Source organism: Trichoderma virens, assembly GCF_000170995.1.
Source record: "Trichoderma virens Gv29-8 chromosome Unknown TRIVIscaffold_87, whole genome shotgun sequence".
In the NCBI taxonomy this organism is placed as follows: domain Eukaryota; kingdom Fungi; phylum Ascomycota; class Sordariomycetes; order Hypocreales; family Hypocreaceae; genus Trichoderma; species Trichoderma virens.
In genome coordinates this window covers 1,102,869-1,125,812 of record NW_014013662.1, presented here as the reverse complement: position 1 = coordinate 1,125,812, position 22,944 = coordinate 1,102,869, and the positions used below count along the sequence as shown (strand labels likewise).

The 22,944-nt window shown below is 52.2% G+C and overlaps 6 protein-coding genes across 6 annotated transcripts; 4 read left to right on the top strand and 2 right to left on the bottom strand.

The window, feature by feature from the left end:
- Positions 1-742: 742 nt before the first annotated feature.
- TRIVIDRAFT_111607 (uncharacterized protein) lies at positions 743-1,790 on the top strand (the record flags this gene model as incomplete). The annotated part of the gene is made up of 2 exons (XM_014096926.1): positions 743-1,135; positions 1,207-1,790. The coding sequence occupies 2 exons, from the start codon at positions 878-880 to the stop codon at positions 1,669-1,671; spliced, it is 723 nt and encodes a 240-aa protein (XP_013952401.1).
- TRIVIDRAFT_67401 (uncharacterized protein) lies at positions 1,772-3,055 on the bottom strand (the record flags this gene model as incomplete). Its single annotated transcript, XM_014096925.1, has 1 exon — positions 1,772-3,055. The coding sequence occupies one exon, from the start codon at positions 3,053-3,055 to the stop codon at positions 1,772-1,774; it is 1,284 nt and encodes a 427-aa protein (XP_013952400.1).
- A 901-nt stretch (positions 3,056-3,956) lies between these two features.
- Positions 3,957-6,341, top strand: TRIVIDRAFT_123918 (uncharacterized protein; the record flags this gene model as incomplete). Its single annotated transcript, XM_014096924.1, has 2 exons — positions 3,957-4,790; positions 4,875-6,341. Coding segments are annotated over 2 exons (2,301 nt in total), but the record flags the coding sequence as incomplete, so codon positions are not given.
- A 1,185-nt stretch (positions 6,342-7,526) lies between these two features.
- TRIVIDRAFT_187163 (uncharacterized protein) lies at positions 7,527-8,651 on the bottom strand (the record flags this gene model as incomplete). Its single annotated transcript, XM_014096923.1, has 1 exon — positions 7,527-8,651. One exon carries the CDS (start codon positions 8,420-8,422, stop codon positions 8,042-8,044), a length of 381 nt encoding a protein of 126 aa, XP_013952398.1.
- Positions 8,652-11,207: 2,556 nt separating this feature from the next.
- Positions 11,208-14,109, top strand: TRIVIDRAFT_76576 (uncharacterized protein; the record flags this gene model as incomplete). The annotated part of the gene is made up of 8 exons (XM_014096922.1): positions 11,208-11,649; positions 11,759-11,835; positions 11,897-11,979; positions 12,040-12,087; positions 12,152-12,517; positions 12,599-12,753; positions 12,811-13,396; positions 13,462-14,109. The coding sequence occupies 8 exons, from the start codon at positions 11,492-11,494 to the stop codon at positions 13,645-13,647; spliced, it is 1,659 nt and encodes a 552-aa protein (XP_013952397.1).
- A 2,050-nt stretch (positions 14,110-16,159) lies between these two features.
- TRIVIDRAFT_57921 (uncharacterized protein) lies at positions 16,160-22,065 on the top strand (the record flags this gene model as incomplete). Its single annotated transcript, XM_014096921.1, has 6 exons — positions 16,160-16,184; positions 16,212-16,216; positions 20,380-20,427; positions 20,500-20,544; positions 20,645-20,850; positions 20,934-22,065. The coding sequence occupies 6 exons, from the start codon at positions 16,160-16,162 to the stop codon at positions 22,063-22,065; spliced, it is 1,461 nt and encodes a 486-aa protein (XP_013952396.1).
- Positions 22,066-22,944: the final 879 nt, after the last annotated feature.

The following is a 22,944-nucleotide window of genomic DNA, read 5'->3' as shown; positions in this document are numbered from 1 at the left end:
TAAGAGGTGGTGGTAGAGTTGTGGTGTGTCCCCAGTCTTCTCCCGGCGTTGTCGTGGCAGCGGAAAATTTAACTCGGCAGATGCCAGCAATCACCAAGCCACAAGTAAATAAAAACGCAGTGAATCCGACGGCGAGCAACGGTCTACGGCGACGGTGAGGGAATTAAAATCCTAGGGCGAGACGGCCATGAGCGATTCTGTGAGCGACAGCGACGACGGCAGGACGAGCAAAGCGGAGTGAGCAGCGGCGAGGGCAAAAAACGATATGGCGGTTCTGCTGACGATGTTTGGTGATGGATGGCAGAGGAGGAGAGCAGGATTCGGCGAACTAGACTGGAATATGAGAGGCTGGGGCAACTGCTGGAATGCTTCTAGGAGGTGGGCCAGCCTCCCTTGGCCAGAGCCTAGCAGGGACGCGTTGAGGGCTCCGCTCCAGGGTGGCTCGCTGGGCAGCGCGTCTGTTTCGCGCCACCTGGCACCAATCAGCGGCTGCCAATGCGCTGGAGCTTGATGGGCCGTTAGCGGCTGCGATTGGTGCTCCAGGGCCTGCGGTCCACTGCCGGGCCCTATCCTGGCAGAGGGGCATCACCACGGCAGCAGTGCAGAGCATTGGGTGCACAACTCGGCTTGCATGCATCAGTGTGCAGCTTATGTACTGACTCTCCACGGATTGGATAATTGCACGGGCAACGAACGATTTGCAGACTTCCCCCACTACAGACAACAGACAACAGACTGCAGACTGCAGACGGCGCAAACGTCACTGTGAAGCACACGGCACGCACTTGGGTCGGGATTTTGTTGGTTTGATCTAACTACAGCTGTCTCTTTCTTGGCATCCACCACCTTCTTCAAGAATCAACCCAAACGAGCACCAATGGCCGACCACATGGAAATCGACGATGATTCAGACCTCTGGACATCGCCGGTGAAAAACGTCCCGCCAGAGCGTCCGAAAACTCCAAAAACCCCCAGAACACCTCGAACCCCAAAGACCCCCACGGGAAACGACCGCCAGTCCGAGCCGCTCGATCGAGAAGCAATGCTAAGAAGAGAGCTGGAGGGGGTGCGAAGCATCAACCGAGTCATCGAGGGCGTCATTGGCACTCTGCAGCGGACAGGCAGCAACATGGACGTAAGTCTCCAGCTCCTGAAGAATTCAGTGGTGGTAGTGGCACTTTAGTATTAACATCTGTTGCCTTGCAGTCCGTCTCCAAAACCGTCTCGAATGCCTCCACGCTGCTCAACACCTGGACTCGCATCTTGTCACAGACAGAACATAATCAACGCCTGATTCTTGATCCAACATGGAAAGGCGCAACAAACGACTTGGCCGAGATAGAGGCAGAGGCATTGCGGAAACAACAGGCAGAGGCGCGCAAAGCTGCAGAGGAAGAGGAGCGGAGAGAAGAGCTCCGGCGGCGGCGGGAGGAGGAGGAACAAAGAAGAAAATTGCCTGCAACGGCTTCAGCCCGGGGAGCACGCGGAACTGCTGCCGGCCTTCGCAGAGCTCGCGGCCGAACCAGGGTGGCTTCAGTGGGGTCAAGGATCGCTACCAGATCAAGCTATTCGTCAAGTAATACCACTTCGATCCCCTCAAGTAGCCGTGGCGCCTCCGGCACGGGGAGAGGAATTGGAACGACCAGGAGTCGTTACAGCAGAGCGAAGTAGCTGTGTGTGGGCTGGAATCCGCACATCCCCCTTTCGCGCCATGCATTCGATGCTTGATATTACTCCGTAGATACCCAAAAGTGTTAAAAGGCTGTAGACATTATTTTTTCTGGAAAAAGTGACTTAGTTTCTTCATCCCGCTGGTGTTGACCTTTTTGAGCTCCCGAACTGCACGACTCTCGCTTGCCTTCTTCTTTTTCTCTTCTTCAAGCTTCCTCTTCTTCTCCATTCGAGCTTCATCCTCTTCCTCATCCAGGTTTCGTTTGCGAGAATAGTCTTGCGCCCTCACCGCCAGCGTTTCCGATCGCAGCTTTTCTAGGCTCGCGAGATAGTCGTTCAAGAGGGAGAAATCGACCAGTCCGCTTGCCCCTGTCAAGCTCCGCTGGAGATTATCTGCCAGTCCCGGGGTCACGTAGCTTGCGCAGATGAACCCAAAGGCTGTCTTTAGCCTTTGTTGCTTGACAATTTCTGGCGAGGCTTCTAGAGCGCTGACAATGCTCTCTTCTGCTTGCTCTCCAGCAACGGATGTCGCAGCCGTGCTTGTTTGAGACACTGACGAAGCGTCAGTCTCTGCGGTCGATGCTGTAGACTGAGATGTTGCAGAATCGGGCTTCGGCGTGGATGTTCCAGAATCGGCGCTGCTGGTGACTTGACCGTCCGCGGCTCGCACCACCCTATGCATGAGCGGTGCCTCGAGAACCTTCTTCACAAACTTGTCTTCCATACTTGGCGGAAGGCCGCCGTCGCTCATTCTCTTGGCCTTTTGCAGAATTACTTCCAAGAGCTTTTTCTCATTCAGCCGGAACATGCGCTCATCTCCTGCCTCGACCGTATCGCACACCGCGCCCATCCGGCTTTCTATCAATTGCCGCGTTGTGTCCCAGCGCAAGATCTCGGACAGATGCGAGCTCTCCTGCGGTAGCTTGTCCAGGTGATCCTCACTGGACAAGAACAGTCGCTTCGGTTCGTCTGATCCTTTCGATGCCTTTGCGTCGGCCAATGCAGGCAGAACCAAAAAAAGGGGATCCATGGCGGTTGCCACAAATAGGTCTGACCCCATTGTCACCTGGGTATCAACTTTGGCTGCATTAGAGGCGGGGGCTGCTTCGATAAGCCAGCTTCGCGGTTCATTCTTCGGCGCTGCTACTTTTGCGAATTCGTAGATGCCGGTTTCGGGACATACGAGATACCGTGAGGGCTGGGAGCTTCGGGGGTTGGGGAGTGTGACAATTCGAGCCTCGGGAGTTGCCTTGGAGGGGAGAATAAAGACTTTGGGCGGCTCGCCAGTGTGGGGGACGAGGGTTATTGTTGACTTTGATTTCGACGATCCGGAATCTTCAGCCGCCGCCGCCGTTGAGGGCTTCGTTGATCGTGTCCGTGCCATGGCGGGAATCTGATATCGAAATGTACTCGTATGTGCTGGAGAGGGCCCAATTGATTCACCGAGTTCGGTGCAGATTGAAGCCAAGGTTTGCGCGATTCCCAGAAGAGGCGAGCAAAACAAAAGCAAAGCACGGCTGCATCAAACTTCTTTAGCCTCACAGTAGTCGTCGAAACTGCTTAGGAATGGCCACTCAGTCGCATTTGATTTCGCACGAGACCACAGCCAAAAACCCCTGCCAAAGTCAAAAGCGACGCGCCTCACGCGTTTCGGCGCCAGTCCCGCGTTTTAGCAGCGGCTCCACCTCAGCCAGTCAAGCAGCCACTACCGGATCTCCACCGATTTGTGCGTGTCCAAGCCTTATCGGCTGCCCAACCAGCGCATCATTTTTTAGGATCCATAACTCTAAGCCTGAACTTGGAGCTGTGACAAGACAGCGACTCGACTCGACACGCCAGCGACAGCCAGTACCTTTGCTTGTGCTGACTTGTGCTGACTTGCACTTGTATCTTCCATCTCAGCTCTGTACAATATCTCGTTCTTCTCGTTGGAACCAATCCCCTGTCTCGCCTCGTCCGCCTGCTGCTCGTCTCCCCGCCCCGTTTGCCGTTTGCCGTGTCGCAGGCCTGAGCAACGCAAACCTCACCTGCGGCCGCATCAGCCCGCCGCCTCCGTATGGCCCCAGGCGCTGACGGATCATAGCCAGGGCCAGCTGCCGGTGCCCTGCCTTGTCGTGCGTGAGAGAATCCCCGGGGGTGGTTGGGCAGAGGCACAGCACAGCACCGCACCGCACCGCACAGCACACTACAACAGTCTACTGCAAACAATCCACAACCATCATGGCCCACGGTAAGTGGCTCTCGCCTCGACGGCTGCCAATCGCGCGACTGACCGCCTGCCAGGACCGCAAGAACCAGAGGCCTCTTGGCCGCCTCGATCGCCCCACGAAGCCCTCATGAGCACCCCTAAAGGTCGCCAGCGCTACCGAGAAATGATGAATCAGACCTCGCCCTCGCCTTCTCCATCCAAAAGCGGCAGGGCTCTGGCCTCGGTCATGGCGCGGTCCGGGGCGCTCCAGGAACAGATGGATGACGACGACGACGATGACGAGGAGACGCTCCAGCTGAAGCTGCAAGAGATTCAGGCTCGCCTCAAGTTGAAGAGGCTGCAAAAGGCCAAGGAGTCTGCCGCCCAGGGCAGAGCCACAAGGCATTCCCGCTCAAACTCCGCTGCGTCAATAATGCAACCCCAACGCGCAATTCGCGCAACAACACCAATGTCGGACAATACCAAGCCCTCATCGCAGAGCATGGTGCAAGTGCCTGCATCCCCGGTCAGAAAAGTACAGCCTCCGTCGGATCCCAAATCACCGAGTAGAGTCTTGTTAGGGATTGACAAGGGCTTGCGGGCAAAGGATATATCGCTGAAACGTGCCCCGAGCTTTCGGAAATCAGCGAGTGGCGATGGAGCGGCGGCCCAGAGAGGCTATCTTCAGAGATCCAAGGCCACCAGCCCATCAGGAACGAGGTCACCCGAGGGATTCCGGCCGCTCAGTTTTAATGAGCGGCTGGCGGCGGCGAGGTTGGAGGAGGAATCTCGCGCTGAGAGGCAAGAGAGGATATCAAAATTGAGATCCAGTGCATTTGACATTGGCAAGGAGGAAATGGAAGAGTACAAGAAGAACGCCGTCGACATCCCTGACGAGCCTTTGCAGGCCCCATCTTTTAGCAGAGACGAGGTCTTGGGCAAGCAGAAACCTGCCGCCGCAGCGTTACAGCGGACCAGCACAGTGCCTGATCTGCGTAATGCCGGGGAAGGGGAGGCATTTCCCACATTTACATCGTCGTTTCCACCGTCAATTCGCGAACGCCAAAACAGCGTGGCCACGAGTGACGTTTCCACCGAGGAACAGGGCGCCTTTGAGCCTTACTCTAGCATGCATCTGTCCAAACGGATACTACCTCATCGAGTGGTTGCTAGGCATGTATCTGGCAAGAAGGTCTTCAACGTCAAGGATCTTTTGCGAGAAGTCAAAGCTCCAGACTTTGCCCTGCCAGAGGTTGAGGAAGACATTGTCGTCTTTGCGATTGTGGCCAAGAAGTCGGAGCCTCGAGCACACAAGCCTGCCGCGGGAAAGAATGGGCAGAAGGCGGAGGACCGTGGCAAGTACATGGTACTGACTCTGGTTGATTTGGAATACGAACTAGATCTATTTCTATTCAACTCTGGGTTTACCAGGTACTGGAAGCTTACCGAAGGCACTGTTGTTGCCATCCTCAACCCCAACGTGATGCCGCCGCCACCCGGAAGACAAGACACGGGACGCTTCAGCTTGGTCATAAACTCCGACGAAGATACAATCCTTGAAATTGGATCGGCCCGCGACTTGGGTTTCTGCCAGTCAATCAAGAAGGATGGAGACATGTGTAGGTCTTGGGTGAATAAGAAGCGGACTCAATACTGCGAGTTCCACTCTAACGAAGCCATTCGAAAACAACGAGGAACCCGCATGGAAGTCAATTCTAGCGGATTCGGCGGTGGTATTCGTTTCAAGGGGAAAAACTCGGCAGAGGGATTTGTGCCGGACAAGAAGAAGCCCAACAACTATGACTGGGAAACAAAAACGCACTGGTATGTGGCAAAAGGACATACAGCCGCAGATCTGATTGACGGCAAAGACCGAGATCCTTCGGATCGAAAGGACAAGGCTGACTTTCTACGACGAACCATGGAAGCCAAAGAAAAGGAGCGCGAGATGATGAAGAAGCTTGGCCAAGTCGGTAATGCCGCTGGGAAAGAGTACATGCAACGTTCAGGATCCCGAATCGACGCAGGCGGTCCAACCCCCCCTAGCAGCATGAGCTCGAGCCAACAAATATTCAACACAGCCGATCCCTTTGCTGAGTCTGCAAGGCCAGACCCGGTCACTCTCGGCCTCCTGGACAGGGCCCGAGACATTCACCTCAGTCCAGTAAAGAGGAAACGGACCGGGAGCGCTCAGCCTGGATCCCTTACGCGGAGCAACAGCGTCAATAGCAGTAGCACGACTTACAGCAGGCCGTCTGGCCTTGGATGGGGCGGCGCGTTAAAGGACAAGCTGTCGAGCATGAAGGATGGAGAGAAGCTCAAGCCAGAACAGCCACCACTCAGGAAGAAGACACGGTTCGTGACGGAAAAGGGCATCCGGGAGGCTGGTCGAGAGAGCTTTGGCAACCTGGCCGAGAAGAATCTAGCCGACCGGCAAGTTCTTCTTCAAGACGACGACGACGATGACGAGCTGGTCATTGTGAGGTAGCTCGGAAACGGTTTATTTGAATCAACCCGCGGAATCAGTCACCATTGGGAGCATTGGGGCGGCATCAACGACGTTATGACTACTATATACAATAAAGGCATGGACAAGGGTTTTGTTTTTGTGGCATCAATAGCATTGTGTAGTTTTAGGCACATATTTCTACCGGGCACTACAGCTGCCCTGAGGTATTTTCCCTTTGTTTTACTTGTTTGTTTTTGAATGGACAGCTGGAAATGGAAGAGGGGCTTTGGGGGCGAAGATCTGGGTGAGCTGAACCTCACACGGGCTGTACAAGATATGGGGAGTATGGACAGGTCTGTACTTTTTTTTAGGCTTTAGGATGGTCATGTATTTTCCAGAATACGACCTGTTGTGCATATTCGACGCTGTGTTTTTGTCACTGGGCCGGCCAAGTGGTCACGATGGTATCACGGGCGTACTTGGCGCTTGCTCGTGTTGTTGTGTGACTGTGAGAGGAGTGGGTTAAGGTTAAGAGGGAGAAACTTGGCATTCCTTCCAGCACGACGTGCGTGTTTCTCTCCGACAGGCCAAGTTGATCCCCAAGAGTGGACAGGAGGGCAGCAATTGGGCAGCGGCTCTTGGTCCGACCTGTGCCGTGCCCCCAACTAAGGCAGTGTATCTTTGGCTAACGAGCCTTTGTTGACATCACCACGTGCGGCACATGGCTATTGTTAGATCCGTCACACCGAAACTTGCCGCTCTTTTAATACGAGTCTGCTAGCAAGCCACCTCGAAGGGCGAAGGGATAGAGTCTCTTGGTGGTTTTTCTTTCTCCCTGCCGTACGGTTTTTTTTAGCGCACGGGTTGTGTATGACGGACGATCATATCCCGATGGAAACAAGTTCCGCTAGAGTTGAATCAAAGTCTTTGACGTCAACTCTAAAAACTAGCAAGGTTGGGATTGGGGAAAAAGCATATTGGCTGTGGCATGATCGTGTCAGGCTAGTTCACGTGGAGTTGCCAGCTCAGCCGGTCCAAACAATGGGCTTTGGTATGTATTAGAGCACCAGTGTGTCTTGCTTGTAGACGCCACAAGAACGGTGAGGCACCAGAGAAAAAGAGAAGCAGGGCGAACTACCGGCGCCACGAAGCGGAGGGGATGGAGGTAATACGATGTAAGCTTAAAGGGATTGAGTATGGCCTGAGCTGAGGAAGGGAAAAAAACAGGTGCCGCGGGAGGAGGCTTTGCCACCGTGAGGGGTAGCGAGCGGAAGGGAGCTGCAGTTGTGAATTTTTTTGGGCCATTGATGTAGTTGTGCATAAGGTCAGATTTAGATTTGGGGATAGTTGGACCTGGGCGAAGCTACAATTGGGATGGGTTGTATGCATGTGTTCAGCTGAAAGGTGTTTGGATCATGGTGATAGAGTTTTTCAGCTGTGAGGATTATCGGTGGTGTCATGCGATGATTGATGCCAGATTCGGAACTGCCCGCCCAATACAATACGAAGGGGGGAAAACAGCAGCGAGATGACTGAAAGAAGGATGTGCGAATTGGTAATGGAATGAGTTTCCCCCGATGAAGCTGGGATTTCGGATTCTCATTGCCGTTGGAGCTAGCTTGGCAACTTGGGGGGGAACATCTGTTACACGCAATTTCGTCAGTTCGTATTTGTGCCCAAGCGGGTGGGGGAGAGGCATTGAGAGAGCCGTTTCGTTTATGCAGTGGTGCTGATTACCTGCTATACATGGATTGGGCTCGTGATGGGTGCTGGTATTTGGCCTTGAGCTGCTTCTTGATGATGAATCGTCTAGACCGGTGCTCACTTCGTAGGCAGCGCGCTCTCTCATGTGTATGTGTCACCACTACCTTGGGCACTTTAGGCGCTTTATTGGATTTGTATGGGGTAAAAGTGGTAATGGCCAAGAGTAAGCGAAGAGGCCCAGGAGATTTTTCCAGCGGGCTTCTAGATGATTGCGATTGACGGGCCTCTTCATGGGCAGCTGACAGGGCCCCCCGATCTGGAATATTACTCGTACGAGCAATGCCTGCTTCGTATATACTCGTACGGGTGCATGTGCTTGTACATGCTGTCTGGCCAGATTCCCGTTTCATGCCATGGGCGAAATTGCAGCCAATTGGCAGCCATTCATGCAGGCGGTGGTTGGAAGCAGCCAATCAATGGCGCTGCAGAGCTGCACTGTTCCCCTGAGAGGCGACGACCCATAGCCTAGGCTGATTTATACTGAACTGACTAGCTGTGCTGTTCATGAGTCTGCTACGGTTCAGCAGAAGAAGATGTAGTTAGAGTTAGTAAACAAGAGACATGGAAGCATTCCAACTGACATAATCTGTCCAAGAGCTACCTAAGCCGTTGAGTCTCAGATGAGCACAGGCTGCTCCAAGTTCCCGCTCACCTGACCGTCTTGCCGTCCATGAAAGAAAGACTTGCCACAAAACACTGTGGGCTTCCCGATGACAGCTTGGGTTCAGATCGTTCAGCCACTGGACCCATTGGTGTTCAGTTGATGTGGGTTCGTGTCTCAGACAAGGGCGGCAGGGGGTAAACTACACTCGATGGAGGTTGGCTGTAAGATAAAAAAGAAGAAAGTGTTTTGAATTGCTAGCGTGGCGGTGACGGATCTCAGTTGATGCGAACTGTGATGTTGACGGTAACAATGCATGATTCAGTTGAAGGTTTGGCCCCTTTGAAAAGACGAGTCTAGTGCTAGTGCTGCTACTACAGTATATTCTCGGGCGAGAACTCCTAAGTAAGTGAGTAAGGTACTCTGCCAGTGCTCGTGTAAGATAATTTACACTTACACTTAGATTCGATAAATGTTGCATTCCTCTTCCTTCGTATTGCTTTTAGCCAGGCGAGGCTTAATAAATTAAAATCGGCCTCTAGTGTCTTCCATTGGAGCTTCGATTCCGTGACTATTGCTTGATAGTCTGTGCAAAACCGGTCCCTCCGAGGGTGCCGGTTCCGAGACCAGACCAGGCACGTAGCGCCACCACCGCTGGCCCGTCTGCGTAATTTTAACTCTCAACTGTGCTTCTAAAATTATCACGCGCACGGCCAATATGCAGTGCAATCGAATTGACGATGTGCGAGTTGAAGCACTACTGTAGTACGCTATAACTACTGCTGGTGTACTATGTACAGTACTCGTCCATGCTGCAATCGCACTAATTGCAACTATCGGAGCTTCAGCCCAGAGGCCAATGCGTGCGCGGGTGCGGAAAGACGAGGGCCGAGGAGCTGGAGCTGGAGCTACAACTGGAGCTGGGCTTTCCCTGCGCTCGCCCTACCGCTTGACATCTAATATCACATGTTTGCATAGCGACAAAGCATAGCGACACAAAACAAACATATCGGATCGACAGACGGTGAGGCGGAGACGGAGACGTTGCTACTGTATCGCTTGCATTGCCGTGGCCAAGGTTCAAGGGCAGGCCTGGTTCCATCCTGCTGTCCGACACGCGGTGGCTGCTACTCTGCTGTACCGCTAGTTGGATGGCGCGCATCGAGTACGGGTACAGCACAGTACCGTTACAGTTTCGAGGGATCCATTGATCCATTGATGTGTTGTGTGTTGGTGTTGAGGGAAGAGCTCGTGAACAAGGCCTCGAGATGCTTCTGCTGCTGCTGCTGCTGCTGCTGACTTGGCACGGTGCTGCACACACACGCTCACTCGCGCTGAAGCCAAGCATAATTCAAGCTTTGGCTCCGAGATAGACTAAAAAAAAAACTTAACAGCACAGCAATTGTTCTCCCTGGGAGGCTTCTTGGCTTTTGCATCCCTGGCCTGTCATCAACTCTCGGCTCTCGGCGCTATGCCCAAGGGAGCACCCAAAACCCCCTTCGTCGACGTGAGCCGTATTCCCGAACGAGGACACCAAGAGCTGAAAAGGGAGCATCATCATCGTACTATGTAATATGTACGGCTCTCTGGCGCCTATGGATGTATGGAGGTATGGACGGGTACGAGGACTCTTTCATCTGCACAAAAGTACATACGCCGTAAGCCGCAGCAGAAAAGCTGGTCGGCGCTTCGCCGGCGACCGTGTCTCAGGCCAGCGCATCGCCCATCGCGCCCATCCCCCTCCATCCGTCACGACCGTCCGATCTTCGCGCGAAACGAACGAATCCCGACTTGGGCCCTGAGGAAACAAACAATGGAGCCTCCCCGCACACCACCTGTGCCCTGAAATCTCCTCGAGGCCTGCCAATTCCCACTTCTGGACTGGCACGTTTCGACGGCGCCTGTCCCGGACCCTGGCACTAAGCCCGAATCCAGGCTGGAGCCGACTGGCCTCGCCGCACAGCTGCGGGATTGGATCATGGGCCTCGTATCGTGTCCAGCCCTGGCCTGATGCTACCGTTCGAGGACTTTGCATTGGATTGGTTTGCATTGGGTCCCCAAGCCCGGCGTGGCGCTGCTCCCAGAGTGTCTCCACGAAGGAGGCCCCATCCCTTTCGCTTTCCCTCCCTTGACAAGGTACGTCGGACTGGCCTGGTACTTTGCCGCGTGGGAAGCGGACACGACGAGAGGGAAAAAGGACCAAAAAAAGAAAGACTATTCAAGGATGGAGGCCGGCCAGCCTCAACAACAGGGAGCCAAGGCAGAGAGATCCATGGATGGCTTGGCCAACGGCGTGGAGCACGAGGACAAGCCATCGACCTCCCTCACACACTCTCTCTCCGTTTGCCTGCTTGCTACCGAGTTCCCGGCGCCTTGTATGCTGTACCAGTCATGTAGCTGTAGTAGGATTCGACCCTGTGTGCTCGTGTGAGTGGGGTGGACGATCCGGCAACTAATCCCAAGAAGCCCAAAGCAAATAAAATAATACAAAAATGTCAAGCCTGCTGCTTTTCCCACCCCTGACCATCCTGACCATCCTGGCGAATCCCTCCCGCTCTATCCCTATTACATGGTATAACTCGCTCCGTTGGTTAGTTATATATATCAACCTCCGGTCGTTTGCACTCCTCCGTAACAGGAAGAACCGACCTGCTTTAGGGAAGGGAACTCGCTTTCATTCCGTTCAAGGGGCGCGCCTCTTTTTCTTGTCTCTCGCTTCAGATTTTCCCACCTTCTTTCCTCGCGGATTCTCCCCCTTTCACTCGTTTTACGCTCCCTAAGCCTCACGCTCGTTTTTTTCTAATTCCCAAACGCAATCATGTTATTGCAAGTTTCCGTTTCGGCGCTGGCCTTTGCCGCCGTTTCACTCGCACAGGGCACAACACACATCCCCGTCACTGGTGTTCCCGTTGCTTCTGGTGCTGCCGTACCGCTGAGACAAAATATTAATGACCTCGTCAAATCGGGACCGCAATGGTAAGAGAGCCCCTCTGCCGAAAAAAAAAAAAAAGAGCCATTGGATGTTCCAGTCGCATAGAGACGTGGGAAATGACGAATCCCGGGGGCTCACATGTGCGTGTAATAGGGATCTCTACGTTCAGGCCATGTATAACATGTCCAAGCTGGATTCCCACGACCCATACAGCTTCTTCCAGATTGCCGGTAAGTCGTCTTCCTCCTGCGAGGTGACATGACTCTCGGAGCTTTTAGTGACACGAGTTAGGCATCCACGGCGCACCGTACATTGAGTACAACAAGGCCGGAGGCAAGACTGGCGATGGCTGGTTGGGATACTGCCCTCACGGTGTATGTTCTTTTGCCTGTTGACTATACATGGCCATTGTTGTCTTCTAACACATCCTTTAGGAGGACATCTTCATCAGCTGGCACCGCCCCTACGTCCTGCTCTTCGAGGTATGGTGATCCTGTGCTTTGTACATGTGGTCGCAAAGGGTAAAAGGCTGACCTCTTCCTACAGCAAGCTTTGGTCTCCATCGCCAAGGGCATCGCCAATGGATATCCCGCTGCAGTTCGCGCCCAGTACCAGGCGGCTGCGGCCAGCCTGCGAGCCCCCTACTGGGATTGGGCTGCCGACAGCACCGTCCCTGCGTGCACCGTCCCCAACACGCTCAAGATCAACGTTCCCAACGGCAGCGGCCTCAAGTCCGTCGACTACACCAACCCTCTTCGCACTTTCTACTACCCTCACATTGCCATGAGCGGCTCTTACGGCGAGTTCAATGGCGGTGGCCAAGACCACACCATTCGCTGCCCTTCGCCCCAGCAGAACTACCCCAACACCGCCAACGCCAACCTGGCTGCTCGTCCTTACAAGTCCTGGATTGTATGTGTCTTTGATCGGATTCCATTCAGCCCATCTCTGTCTCTCTCTCTCTCTGCGAGCACTTTCTAACACGATGCGTAGTACGACGTTCTGACCAACTCTCAAAACTTTGCCGATTTCGCTTCCACCAGCGGCCCCGGCATCAACGTTGAGCAGATCCACAACGCCATCCACTGGGACGGTGCTTGCGGCAACCAGTTCCTTGCTCCTGACTACTCTGGTTTCGACCCTCTGTTGTAAGTTGGAAAGCACTCAAATCGAGGATAGTTTAAAAAGCTGACAATGCAATAAAGCTTCATGCACCACTCCAACGTTGACCGCATGTGGGCTTTCTGGGAGGCCATCATGCCCAACTCGCCCATCTTCACTGCCTCCTACAAGGGTCAATCTCGATTCAACAGCAAGACCGGTGCCACCATCACCCCCAACTCTCCTCTGCAGCCTTTCTACCAAGCCAACGGCCAGTTCCACACCTCCAACACCGTCAAGAGCATCCAGGGCATGGGTTACTCTTACAAGGGCATCGAGTACTGGTCCAAGACTCAGGCTCAGATCAAGTCCGGCGTCACCACCATCATCAACCAGCTGTACGGACCCAACTCCTCCGGAAAGCGCGAGATCCGCGCCTCGGATCTCGTCAAGACTCGTTACTTCGCCAAGATCTCCGTCAACGTCACCGAGATCCCGACTCGCCCCGCCGAAATCAACGTCTATGTTGCTGGCCAGAAGGCTGGTAGCTTGATCGTCATGATGCTCCCTGCTGAGGGCTTGGTCAACGGTGGTTTCACTGTCGACACCCCCATGGAGAGCCTCCTGCACGGTGGCGGCCGCAACGCCGTCCAGGCCTTTTCCAGCGATATCGAAGTTGAGATTCTCACTGTAAGCTCCCCCCAATTGCTTAATCTGGCTCTAGATATAGGAGTATATACTGACCCGATGTTTAGCGCTCTGGACAATCCATCCCCATCGAGAGCGTTCCCAGCCTTTCCATCGACCTCGAGACCGCCAACGTCACCCTGCCCAGCGCCGTCGACCAGCTCCCCAAGTACGGCCAGCGCTCAAGGCACCGTGCCCAGGCCGCCCAGCGCGGACGCCGCTTCCCTATCCCCCACGGCCTCCCCGGCCAGTAAATGAATAGGCGTGGCGATCACGCTCCCTGGATTTATACTGCAACGAATATTTTTTGGCTATTTAAGTGTTTTGGCGTGTGTGTGTGTGGAGGAAGTTAAAGAACAAATGGAAGCTTGAATATATACATACGACATTTTTGCCCCGAGAACTTTATTTATTTTTATTTACCAGCTGCATTCTTCCCATTTTCGCATCTGTGGACGTGGCACACCGTTTTTATACTCGATCCAGAGAGGGCTGTTAATTTTGGCTGATATGAGGTTTCTGTATATAATGCTTCCCTCTCTTCCTCTCTCTCTCTCTCTCTCATTACAGTTGTCGCGCGCATATACGCATATACGGCATGGCTTGCGCGCGCCGCTTGGTTCTGTCTGGCATGCCCTGGCCCTGCGGGGGAAATCTAGTGGCGGTTTGGATAAGGATTAGGATAACGATAATTGAGTATTGATAATTATTTCTATACATAACGGGGCATTTAGTCTAAGCTTTTGTGAGTGAGGTGAATTGATGTTGAGTTAAGATTGAGACGTGAGAACGCCACCACGTGTTGACTTGGTAAGAATGCGTGGCGCCTTTGAAGGTTTGTCGTTGTGGAAATAAACTTGAATACATGCATGATTGTGAAGATCTAAATGAGTCATAATGAGATGTAATTCGAAGAGCGATGGTTGATGTAAAAAGGCACAAAAAAGGATGATAATCGAACTCGTCAACAGAAAAAAGAAACGAGCAAAAAAAAAAGACAAAAAAAACCATGCGACCTGTGTGGATCGAACACACGACCTTCAGATATCAATTGAATGACTGAGTTGGAAACTTCAGTCTGACGCTCTCCCAGCTGAGCTAAGGTCGCAAGTTGAAATGTGCGTTCTTTTTAGTGCCTATACGTGGCGGTTGTGCGCTGAACGAGTGTGGAATTGGGGGGTGTTTAATTTGATGGATTGGCTTGGTTTACGGAATTGGATGTACTTATTGAGTGGTGAGATGGAAGACTTTTTATTTTTTTAGAACGAATTTTTTTCTTTGAGTGGATACGGTGTGTGATGGTGTTGGGATTGGATTGTTTGAGTATTTTGTGAGTTTGGAGGGTTCATAGATAAGATGCTTTGGATGGTCGATGTTGTGACCGATGTGTATTTAGATGTAACAATTATTTGGCCTCTAGATCTTGGGGCTGAGATCACTGAGAGATTATAAATGAACTTGTATTATGTGAATAAATATGAATATTGAATCACTGTTTCTATAATGCGAGTGTCTACGATGGCTAGGGGATGATTGAGCATATGCTTCGATGAAGCAATCCAGTACGCTCTCTTCTAAAGAGAATTCTTGTGCCTACAGGTTCCTCTCGTCCACATCACTCTCTCTATGCTTCATGTATGTTCTAGCTATTTAGTGGCTCTCTTCACGAGGATTGTCCCTACCCATGCTTTCAAAGTGTTGTTATTATTGAGATTGATTTCTATGCGGAGGGGCATAGATAGACCAAATCAAGTAGAGCTAATAAATCAGAAAATGAGAACTTGAACAGTATTGGCTTTATGAATGTGCGAACGAATAGGTGGCAGTTCCTCTGACGTGCCGTCGGTTCTAGACGGCTGCGTCAATACGCCAGTCGATCATGCTACATACGTATAGTAAGTCCTTTCTTGGCATGGTAGTTTACACTGTCTCTTAGACGAAGACTTACTGCATACTGTCATGATGGTTCGGCTAAGACGGAATCTTGGTACTCATCTAAGAAAGCACGAACTTGTTCCGACATCCCCCGTCATCATCACAACAGATTGCCGAAAAGGCTGCGTTTCTTACCGATCTACATACATCTTCGCGCGGGATGAAATCGAATGTATCAGGAGCCCCAGAGATTGTATCTCCATCTCGTAAGATGTTGATTAGATATTACATAATTCACCACGCACTGCGCATGTGGCCAGCCGTGATGATGCTCAACCCCCCTGAACATGGACACCAGCCAACAAGGCGCGCCCTTCAAGGTGTTTTGATGCGTTTTTAAAATACTCAACTAGTCAGACTACAATGCTGGACGCATTATGCTAGGATTTCTAGTGTCAGTGAATGCCTAGTGAGATAGATTGTTGAGTAATTTAATTATCTCTCTGCCTTGTATCCTCGCGAGATATTCTCACTGGCAACAAGGTGGCACTTCTGCCAAGAACAACCGTACTGTCCTGCTGTACCCACGTGAAGTAATCATCTTAAACCCTTGCAATTATCACAAGGAAGCGTCTTATTTTCTTCTTCTTATTGGCCTGGCTGTGTTGTGAAATGTCCACAGCATTGGCCATAACAGAAATCTCCGCTGATGGAGCGTCTATGCGTTTAATGTTGTGTAATATGAGACGCTTACATGCTTGATGTATGGATTGAGACACCGCCGCAAAATAGGTTATAAGGATTCTGGCTTTGTGCTCTGTTCTCCCTCTATTGTAATCACGCGCAGGCCCCAAAACGCGACCGACCGAAGCTCAACTCGGGATAGACGGCATGTTGAGTTACGACATTGTATTGAGTGGCTTTCAGCTTTCAGGGATGTCGTATACAGCTATTGTCTCTAAGGGTGTCTATTGGTGGACTGACCAAGTCATGCTGGAATTTGCATGTTGCTGTACTACGCTGGGTAAAAAGGGGCGAAGAACAAACTAACTCTTTCACAGCAAAAGAAGATGGACCTAGCCCCCCTCGGCTATTCTACAAACAGCTGGATAGAATTACTAAAATGTTCAGCTCGAGTCCGCGGATGAAGTGAAATGTCTAGCAGTTGATAGCAGAGCAAAAAAGATCCGTGCAACCGGAGAAGCAGCCTTGGACAAGACGGTGCGACGGTCACGGCTCTGGCGGGCCTACACGCTTGTACTCCGGGCACCACTAGTTTAGCATCATATATCATGTTGTCTTGGCACAATTAGTATCCAATCTGTGGAACAGGTATGATGTAGATTCTGTTGTCGAGCCCACTGGATTCTTGTTGGGAGCCAATGGAAGATTTGGGGAGAAGGAGAGGTAGCGTCAGCATCTCTCTGCACATGGTTAATCACGACGAGGCCTGACTCTTTGAGGTAGACGGCACACTGATACTTGCGTGATGGGGTGTTGCAGGACAAGGAAAAGGATTCAATAGTCGATGGGTTCCACGTGGCTGTATTGGATTTTTAGCGACTGCCTTTCCCAATGCCAGGAGACGCCTCGAGCAAACCTGCCAGATCCGTCCACTCGGCAAACATAGCAGGGATGGTGTATTGTTTGTCAAGGCGATATCCTGCAAGGAGGACGTGTACAGTCTTTGCGAATTTGGCCGAATTTAGACGAACAGCCGTCGATATGCGGCATCGCCGAGATGGCAGGGGAGACGAGATGGCGCTGTGTCCGCTGTGTCCGCTGTGGTTTTTGTTCTATTTTGGCGCCTTTTTTGCTTGCATGTGCGCTCCCGTAGTGGTGGCTGAACTAAAGGCCAAACGCCGTCTGATTTATCCGGATGGCGTTGCTGCTGAACTACGTGGTTACGATTAATATGGCAATATATGTCACTTTTGTCCATTCATTGGTATTTTTTAGTTGTTTTTGGTGTTGATGCTGAAAAGAGCGTAGAGACGGGCTCCAGATTTGATCCGCGTACTGGCTGCTTGGCTGCTTGGCATGAGTTGAACCGGAGAGGGCGGGCTGATTATTGCTGCGATTTGGCGACTCGGGCGAGCAGAGGCCGAGGCGTTCGAAGGGAACTTGGCGCCGGCAGATGAAGATCTCCCCCGCTTCTTGGCTGGGTGGCTAGCGGAGGAATGGATGGGAATAATGGCGACAGACATGTGGCGGGTGGAAATTCGAGAAACAAGCTTGAAGTCAGCCACCACGCGCTACTATCGATTTGCAGTTCGGAGTAAGCAAGTATCGCCGCTGGTGGGAAACTTTCTTCCGTATCTTGAACATTAGTAATCTCCGTTACTGACTGACGCACGGGCTTAGCGACCAACAGCGGAGCTTCTGTTTTGCTTCTTTTCTTTGCTTTTTTCTTCTCTCTAACTGCTTTGCTGCACCAGCCAATCATGCCCCTCCTCAGTCAGATCAAATCAAATTGAATCAGAACGCCCAACTGCTGTCAATCTCTCGAGCAGATTACAGTAGGGCATAACCAGACAATGACAGTGCTCCAACTTGCCCAACCGGCGTTCGGACATATTCCATCCTTGTGCTCCCCGGCTTCCGTCCCATGAGATTTAGCTGCAGCCATCCAACAGACAGAACGTGGCATTGAAATGGTTGCACACAAACCACAGGCCCAGCCAAGAACTCTGACGCCAGCTTCAAGAGCTGGAAGCATGGCCTCGACTTACTCGCAAGCGCAAATTAGCAATGCGCTTAAAGCCATCGCTTATCTTAGTGGCGACAGCCGCGGGCGTGGGGTAGCTCCAGCTGCTCCAGCTGCTCCAGCTCTGCCTCGAAGTCGTTGCGTGTTGCATACATATGTAGGTACTGTAGATTGTCTGTCGGTCTTGGATGCGGACAGGACAAGCATCGGCATGCATCTTCCGCGGCTCTTCTCATCTTGGTGCAACTGTGACATCAGCCAGATTCCCGTTCCCGATCGCCATTCGGGTGCTTCGGAAACGGCCTGCTGAAAGGAGCAAAGGATGAGCGTTCCATCGAGACAGCAGCAGCATGAATCGCGCAGAGGTGCCTTGCAATGGTCCAACAAACGTTGTTCGCACGCTCGCTTCGCTGATTGGGCTTGGTAGTGATCCAAGTGACTCTAGTCTGGGCTGCCTAGAGGGCCAGGGCCGAGGCTTGTCTAGAGCAGATGGAACGAAGATTCTACGGCTTCTGAACTACGGCACATTGGGCCAAACCGCGGATAACCCCTGCCTGGCTTCTCATCACAGGCCACTCTGCCTGGCGCTAGTCGAGCACTGCTGGACGATGCTATGTTGTGTGCGTGCATCAGCAATAGTACAGTGCGGTGAAAAGCACACGGGTTACATCGCGGCCTATGCTTGGGCCCATGAGCATTCCAGGTCGACACGGTTGGATGCTGGCAGCCAGGGAGCTCGGGGCCTCACACAGGACGCGACAAGAGATGGGCCCTGTTGGCTCCCTGCCAACGAAATATCGTCCCTACTCTTCGCCTCCCGTATGAGTGTGTATATACAGTGTTGGGACAGCCCAATTTCAACGCGACTCGAAGCAACTCCCCTTCCTCTCGTCCGTCGCCATCGGGGCTTTTTTGGGGGAAGAGAGTGGAGAGTTGACATCGGTTATAAGCCCCACAGACAAACTTCTCCAAGGTCACTAAAGCATTAGTCGCAAAACAAGGATGCACATCAGTTTGGGGTCAAGGCGGAGCTGATGGAGAACAGCCGGCATCAACAGCCACTTATGACGGAGGGCCATGCCTGGGTGAGGGGCGGCCGTACTCCAATCCTCCATTGCCGTCGATTGATTCGGTTGTCAGCAGCATAGGCACGCAAAGGGAGACGAATTGGGAAAGACTCATTACTCGGACTCGCTCAATCACAGAGTGTCACTATCCAGGTGGCGTTCTTACCGCCGCCCATCCTCCCGCGTGGTCAAGCTTTGTCCACTTGAGAAGCACCAACGCCAACACGATATCCCAGACGTTCGGTGACAAACCGAAGTTTGTAATTACAGCCAAGAGACCGTACCTGTACAGTGATTGTTGCTTACGCTTGGCTGCAGATACAGTACGTATGAAGCAGCGAAATGTGTACCGAATACCGTTGACCCTTATCAACCACAAGCCAGGCGAGAGTAAAAACTCCAACCGCCGGCTCTGCGTATTTCGTATCAGTTCCCTATCCTCAAGTCCACCACTGGCACAGTAGAAAGCGACGGCCTTCCGTGACGAGCCAAGCTCCCTTATCATGGCCACGACGGACCCAACTTCTCCGCATGGCCTATCATCCTGGCATTCTTCTTACTCGTACATCCTTGAGCTAAACTTCTGGGCCTCTCCCCGCATGCGATCCCTGCCTAGCTCTTCATTTTTGGATTCAATCGTCGTCGTGACACCCACCCCCCAGCCTTCCATTGCACCTCTGATCACACAGCCTTGCCTCAATTGGCTTACATACTGCATCTCATATTCATTTCGACCCTTGATTCAGGCTTTGGCTCCTGAAATTGCGGATCCCCCGTCGTGTACATCCAAGTATACGCATACCAATGCTACGAAGACGGAGTATATATGGACACATGCGACGCCATGCTAGCATATAGTACAGTAGCATACATTAACTCCCGCCCCATCCTCCGAAATTCTCCTCGTCCCTCCTCCCTTTCCCCGGGATCGGTTTACGGTATCCGCGAGGGCGCCCAGTTCCTGTCTGCCTCCCATTTTGTATAAATCGCTTAACACGCCCAGAGACCCGGTGGTTGCCGCCCGTCTGTCTAAGACTCGGATCAGCAGCACAGGACCAGAGTGTTTTCCCTCCTCCAAGGCCACCACCCCTCCCCCAATTCTACTCTTCCTTTTATTTTTTTTCTCGCTTAAAGCCTGTGAGAGGTTGCGGCTCCTTATTGTTTGTCTTTTTTGTAAATCATAATTTATTTTTCTTTTTTTTATTTCTTTCTTATTGTGGAGGCTTTCTGTTTTGTTCAAAAAAGATCTGCCCATCATGAGCGACACGGAAAAGGTGCCGGTCGCAGACACCATCTCCAATTCGGAGGGCGACCAGGTTGTAATTGACCAGGGCCAGATTGTAGACCCGGATGCGGGCTTGTCTGATGAAGAGAGGGCGGCGAATGTGAGTTGTTTTTGCTATTGAGCTTTATGACTGGCACTGTAAGGGGGACATCAACTGACTGATGCTTTACAGGAACGGCGATTACTACGGAAGCTGGACTTGACTCTCATCCCATGGGTACGTCTTTTGTGCTGTGCCCTGAAACGCAACCGATTCCCGAGATGCTAGCAATCGCTGCTACTCGATACAAGGCCAGACTGCTAACAATTGGTCCCAGCTCACGCTTCTGTATCTCATGTGCTTCCTCGATCGCACAAACATCGGCAACGCCAAGGTGGCCAACCTCACCAAGGACATTCCCATGACGACATCTCAATACAATGCGTCCCTCACAATCTTCTTCATCTCCTATGCCATCTTTGAAGCTCTGGCCAATTTCTTGCTCAAGAGATCCCGCCCCTCCATCTTCATTCCCGTCATCATGTAAGTCACTACCCCGTCGGTCACGTATCCGCCAAGTACCGTGTTCCCTTGTATTTATTCGGTATTCTAACAAAGACAAATAGCATTCTTTGGGGCGCATGCATGCTTGGAATGGGCTTTATCAAGAACTGGTCTGGCCTCATGGCTGCACGATGGTTCCTCGGTGCTGCCGAGGCCGGTCTGTTTCCCGGTGTCAACTACTACCTCTCGTGCTGGTACAAGCGTAACGAATTCGGTGTCCGGGCGTCCATCTTCTTCTCCGCCGCCGCCCTGGCCGGCTCCTTTGGAGGTCTCCTTGCGGCTGCCATTGAGAAGCTGGACGGCAAGAGAGGCATCGCTGGATGGGCCTGGATCTTCATCATCGAGGGTGCATTGACCATTCTCGTTGGCGTCATCTCCTTCTTCATGGTGCACGACTTCCCCGATGAGGCCAAATTCCTGTCCAAGGACGACCGCATGCGTGTGCTGTACCGTCTCAAGCAGGACAAGCAGAGCTCCGCTGAGCACGAATCCTTCAAGATGGAATACTTCTGGGCGGCCATCAAGGACTGGAAGACGTACGTTGGCATGCTCATCTACATGGGTCCTCTGATGCCTCTGTACTCATTCAGTCTGTTTTTGCCTTCCATCATCCAGAACATGAAGTTCACCACCAAGACTGCAGTCATCAGGAATCAGCTGCTCAGTGTGCCGCCCTATGCCGTGGCCGCCGTTGCTACCGTCGCAGCAGGACTCTGGTCCGACAAGATCCAAAGAAGAGCCATCTTCAACATTACCATCCCGCTCGTTGGCATTGCGGGCTTCATCATGCTGATGGCGTCGACCAACCCAGCCGTGCAGTATGCTGGCACATTCCTGGGAGCTGTGGGCATCTACCCATGCATCCCCATCACCATTGCCTGGGTCGCCAACAACGTCGAGGGCGTCTACAAGCGCGGTATCGTGCTGGGCTTTGTCATTGGATGGGGCAACATTAATGGTGTTGTGAGCAGCAATATCTATTTCAACGCACCGCGCTACCTGGAGGGCCACGGCACCATTATTGGCTACCTGTTTATTGGTGTGGTTGGCGGCAGCATCTTGATGGCCACGCTGCTCAGCCGAGAGAACAAGAGACGACTGAACGGAGAGCGAAACCACTGGACCGAGGGCAAAACGCAGAAGGAGATTGAGGCTATGGGCGACATGCGCCCCGACTTTATGTACACCATCTGAGAAAGTGTTGAGCAAACGAGATGCACGACTTGCTTGCACGACTTGCTTGTTGTCCTTCCATTTTAGGGAGCTTGGACATTTGGACGAGTTCGTCGCCACGCGTTGGCACGGACATTGGTTTGGTTAGGGCATTGGGACTTGGGAAATCACGTCTTTGGATACCACTACATTTTTTGGACTTGCTGTCGGATTGAATGTACGGAGTAGGCCCTAGAGCCCTGTTTTTGTCCTTTGACGACGATGTGTATACTGTATATTGCGGATGAAAGAAGGGGGGCATCATGCGTCAAAAGCTTTCTACGCGGTTGGCGGCGGCAATGACAAGCACTTTATGACAGAATGATAATATCGCTAACTACCCTGATGAACTCATATTGTGACAAGGTTCTCCCATGTTCGGGATAGATGGTAATGAGAAGAAGAAATAAAGCATGACTTGCATTACGCAAATTGAGCTGGGTCACGAGAGCAAAGGTGGATGTCCTTGGGGTATCCGTGCTCTAGTTCGGAACGTGTATGGAATGTTGGTGCCTGCAGGATTTGTTGCCAAGCAGAGCTGCGATTGGATATGCTTGAGGCTTTGAAGAGGAAGGGAATGGGATGGGATGCGTGTTGTTTAATATAATAAAATTTGCTGTTGGTTATACCGAGTATATTGTCGTGCGAGGGCAGAAGCACCGTTTTATCCAGGTGGCGTACGTCCCCTTGCATATGTAGATATTTGGGTAACCTGAGGTGAGAGGGATCAAGATTTGCAATCGAAATTCTCACGCTTTTCGGTTTGTTATTTTTGGATATTGCTTTTTCCTGTAGCCCGAAATGTCGGATCAAGATACGGGGGAGGGTGGGGTTGGCTCTGGTGTGAGCCTTGTGGAAGGT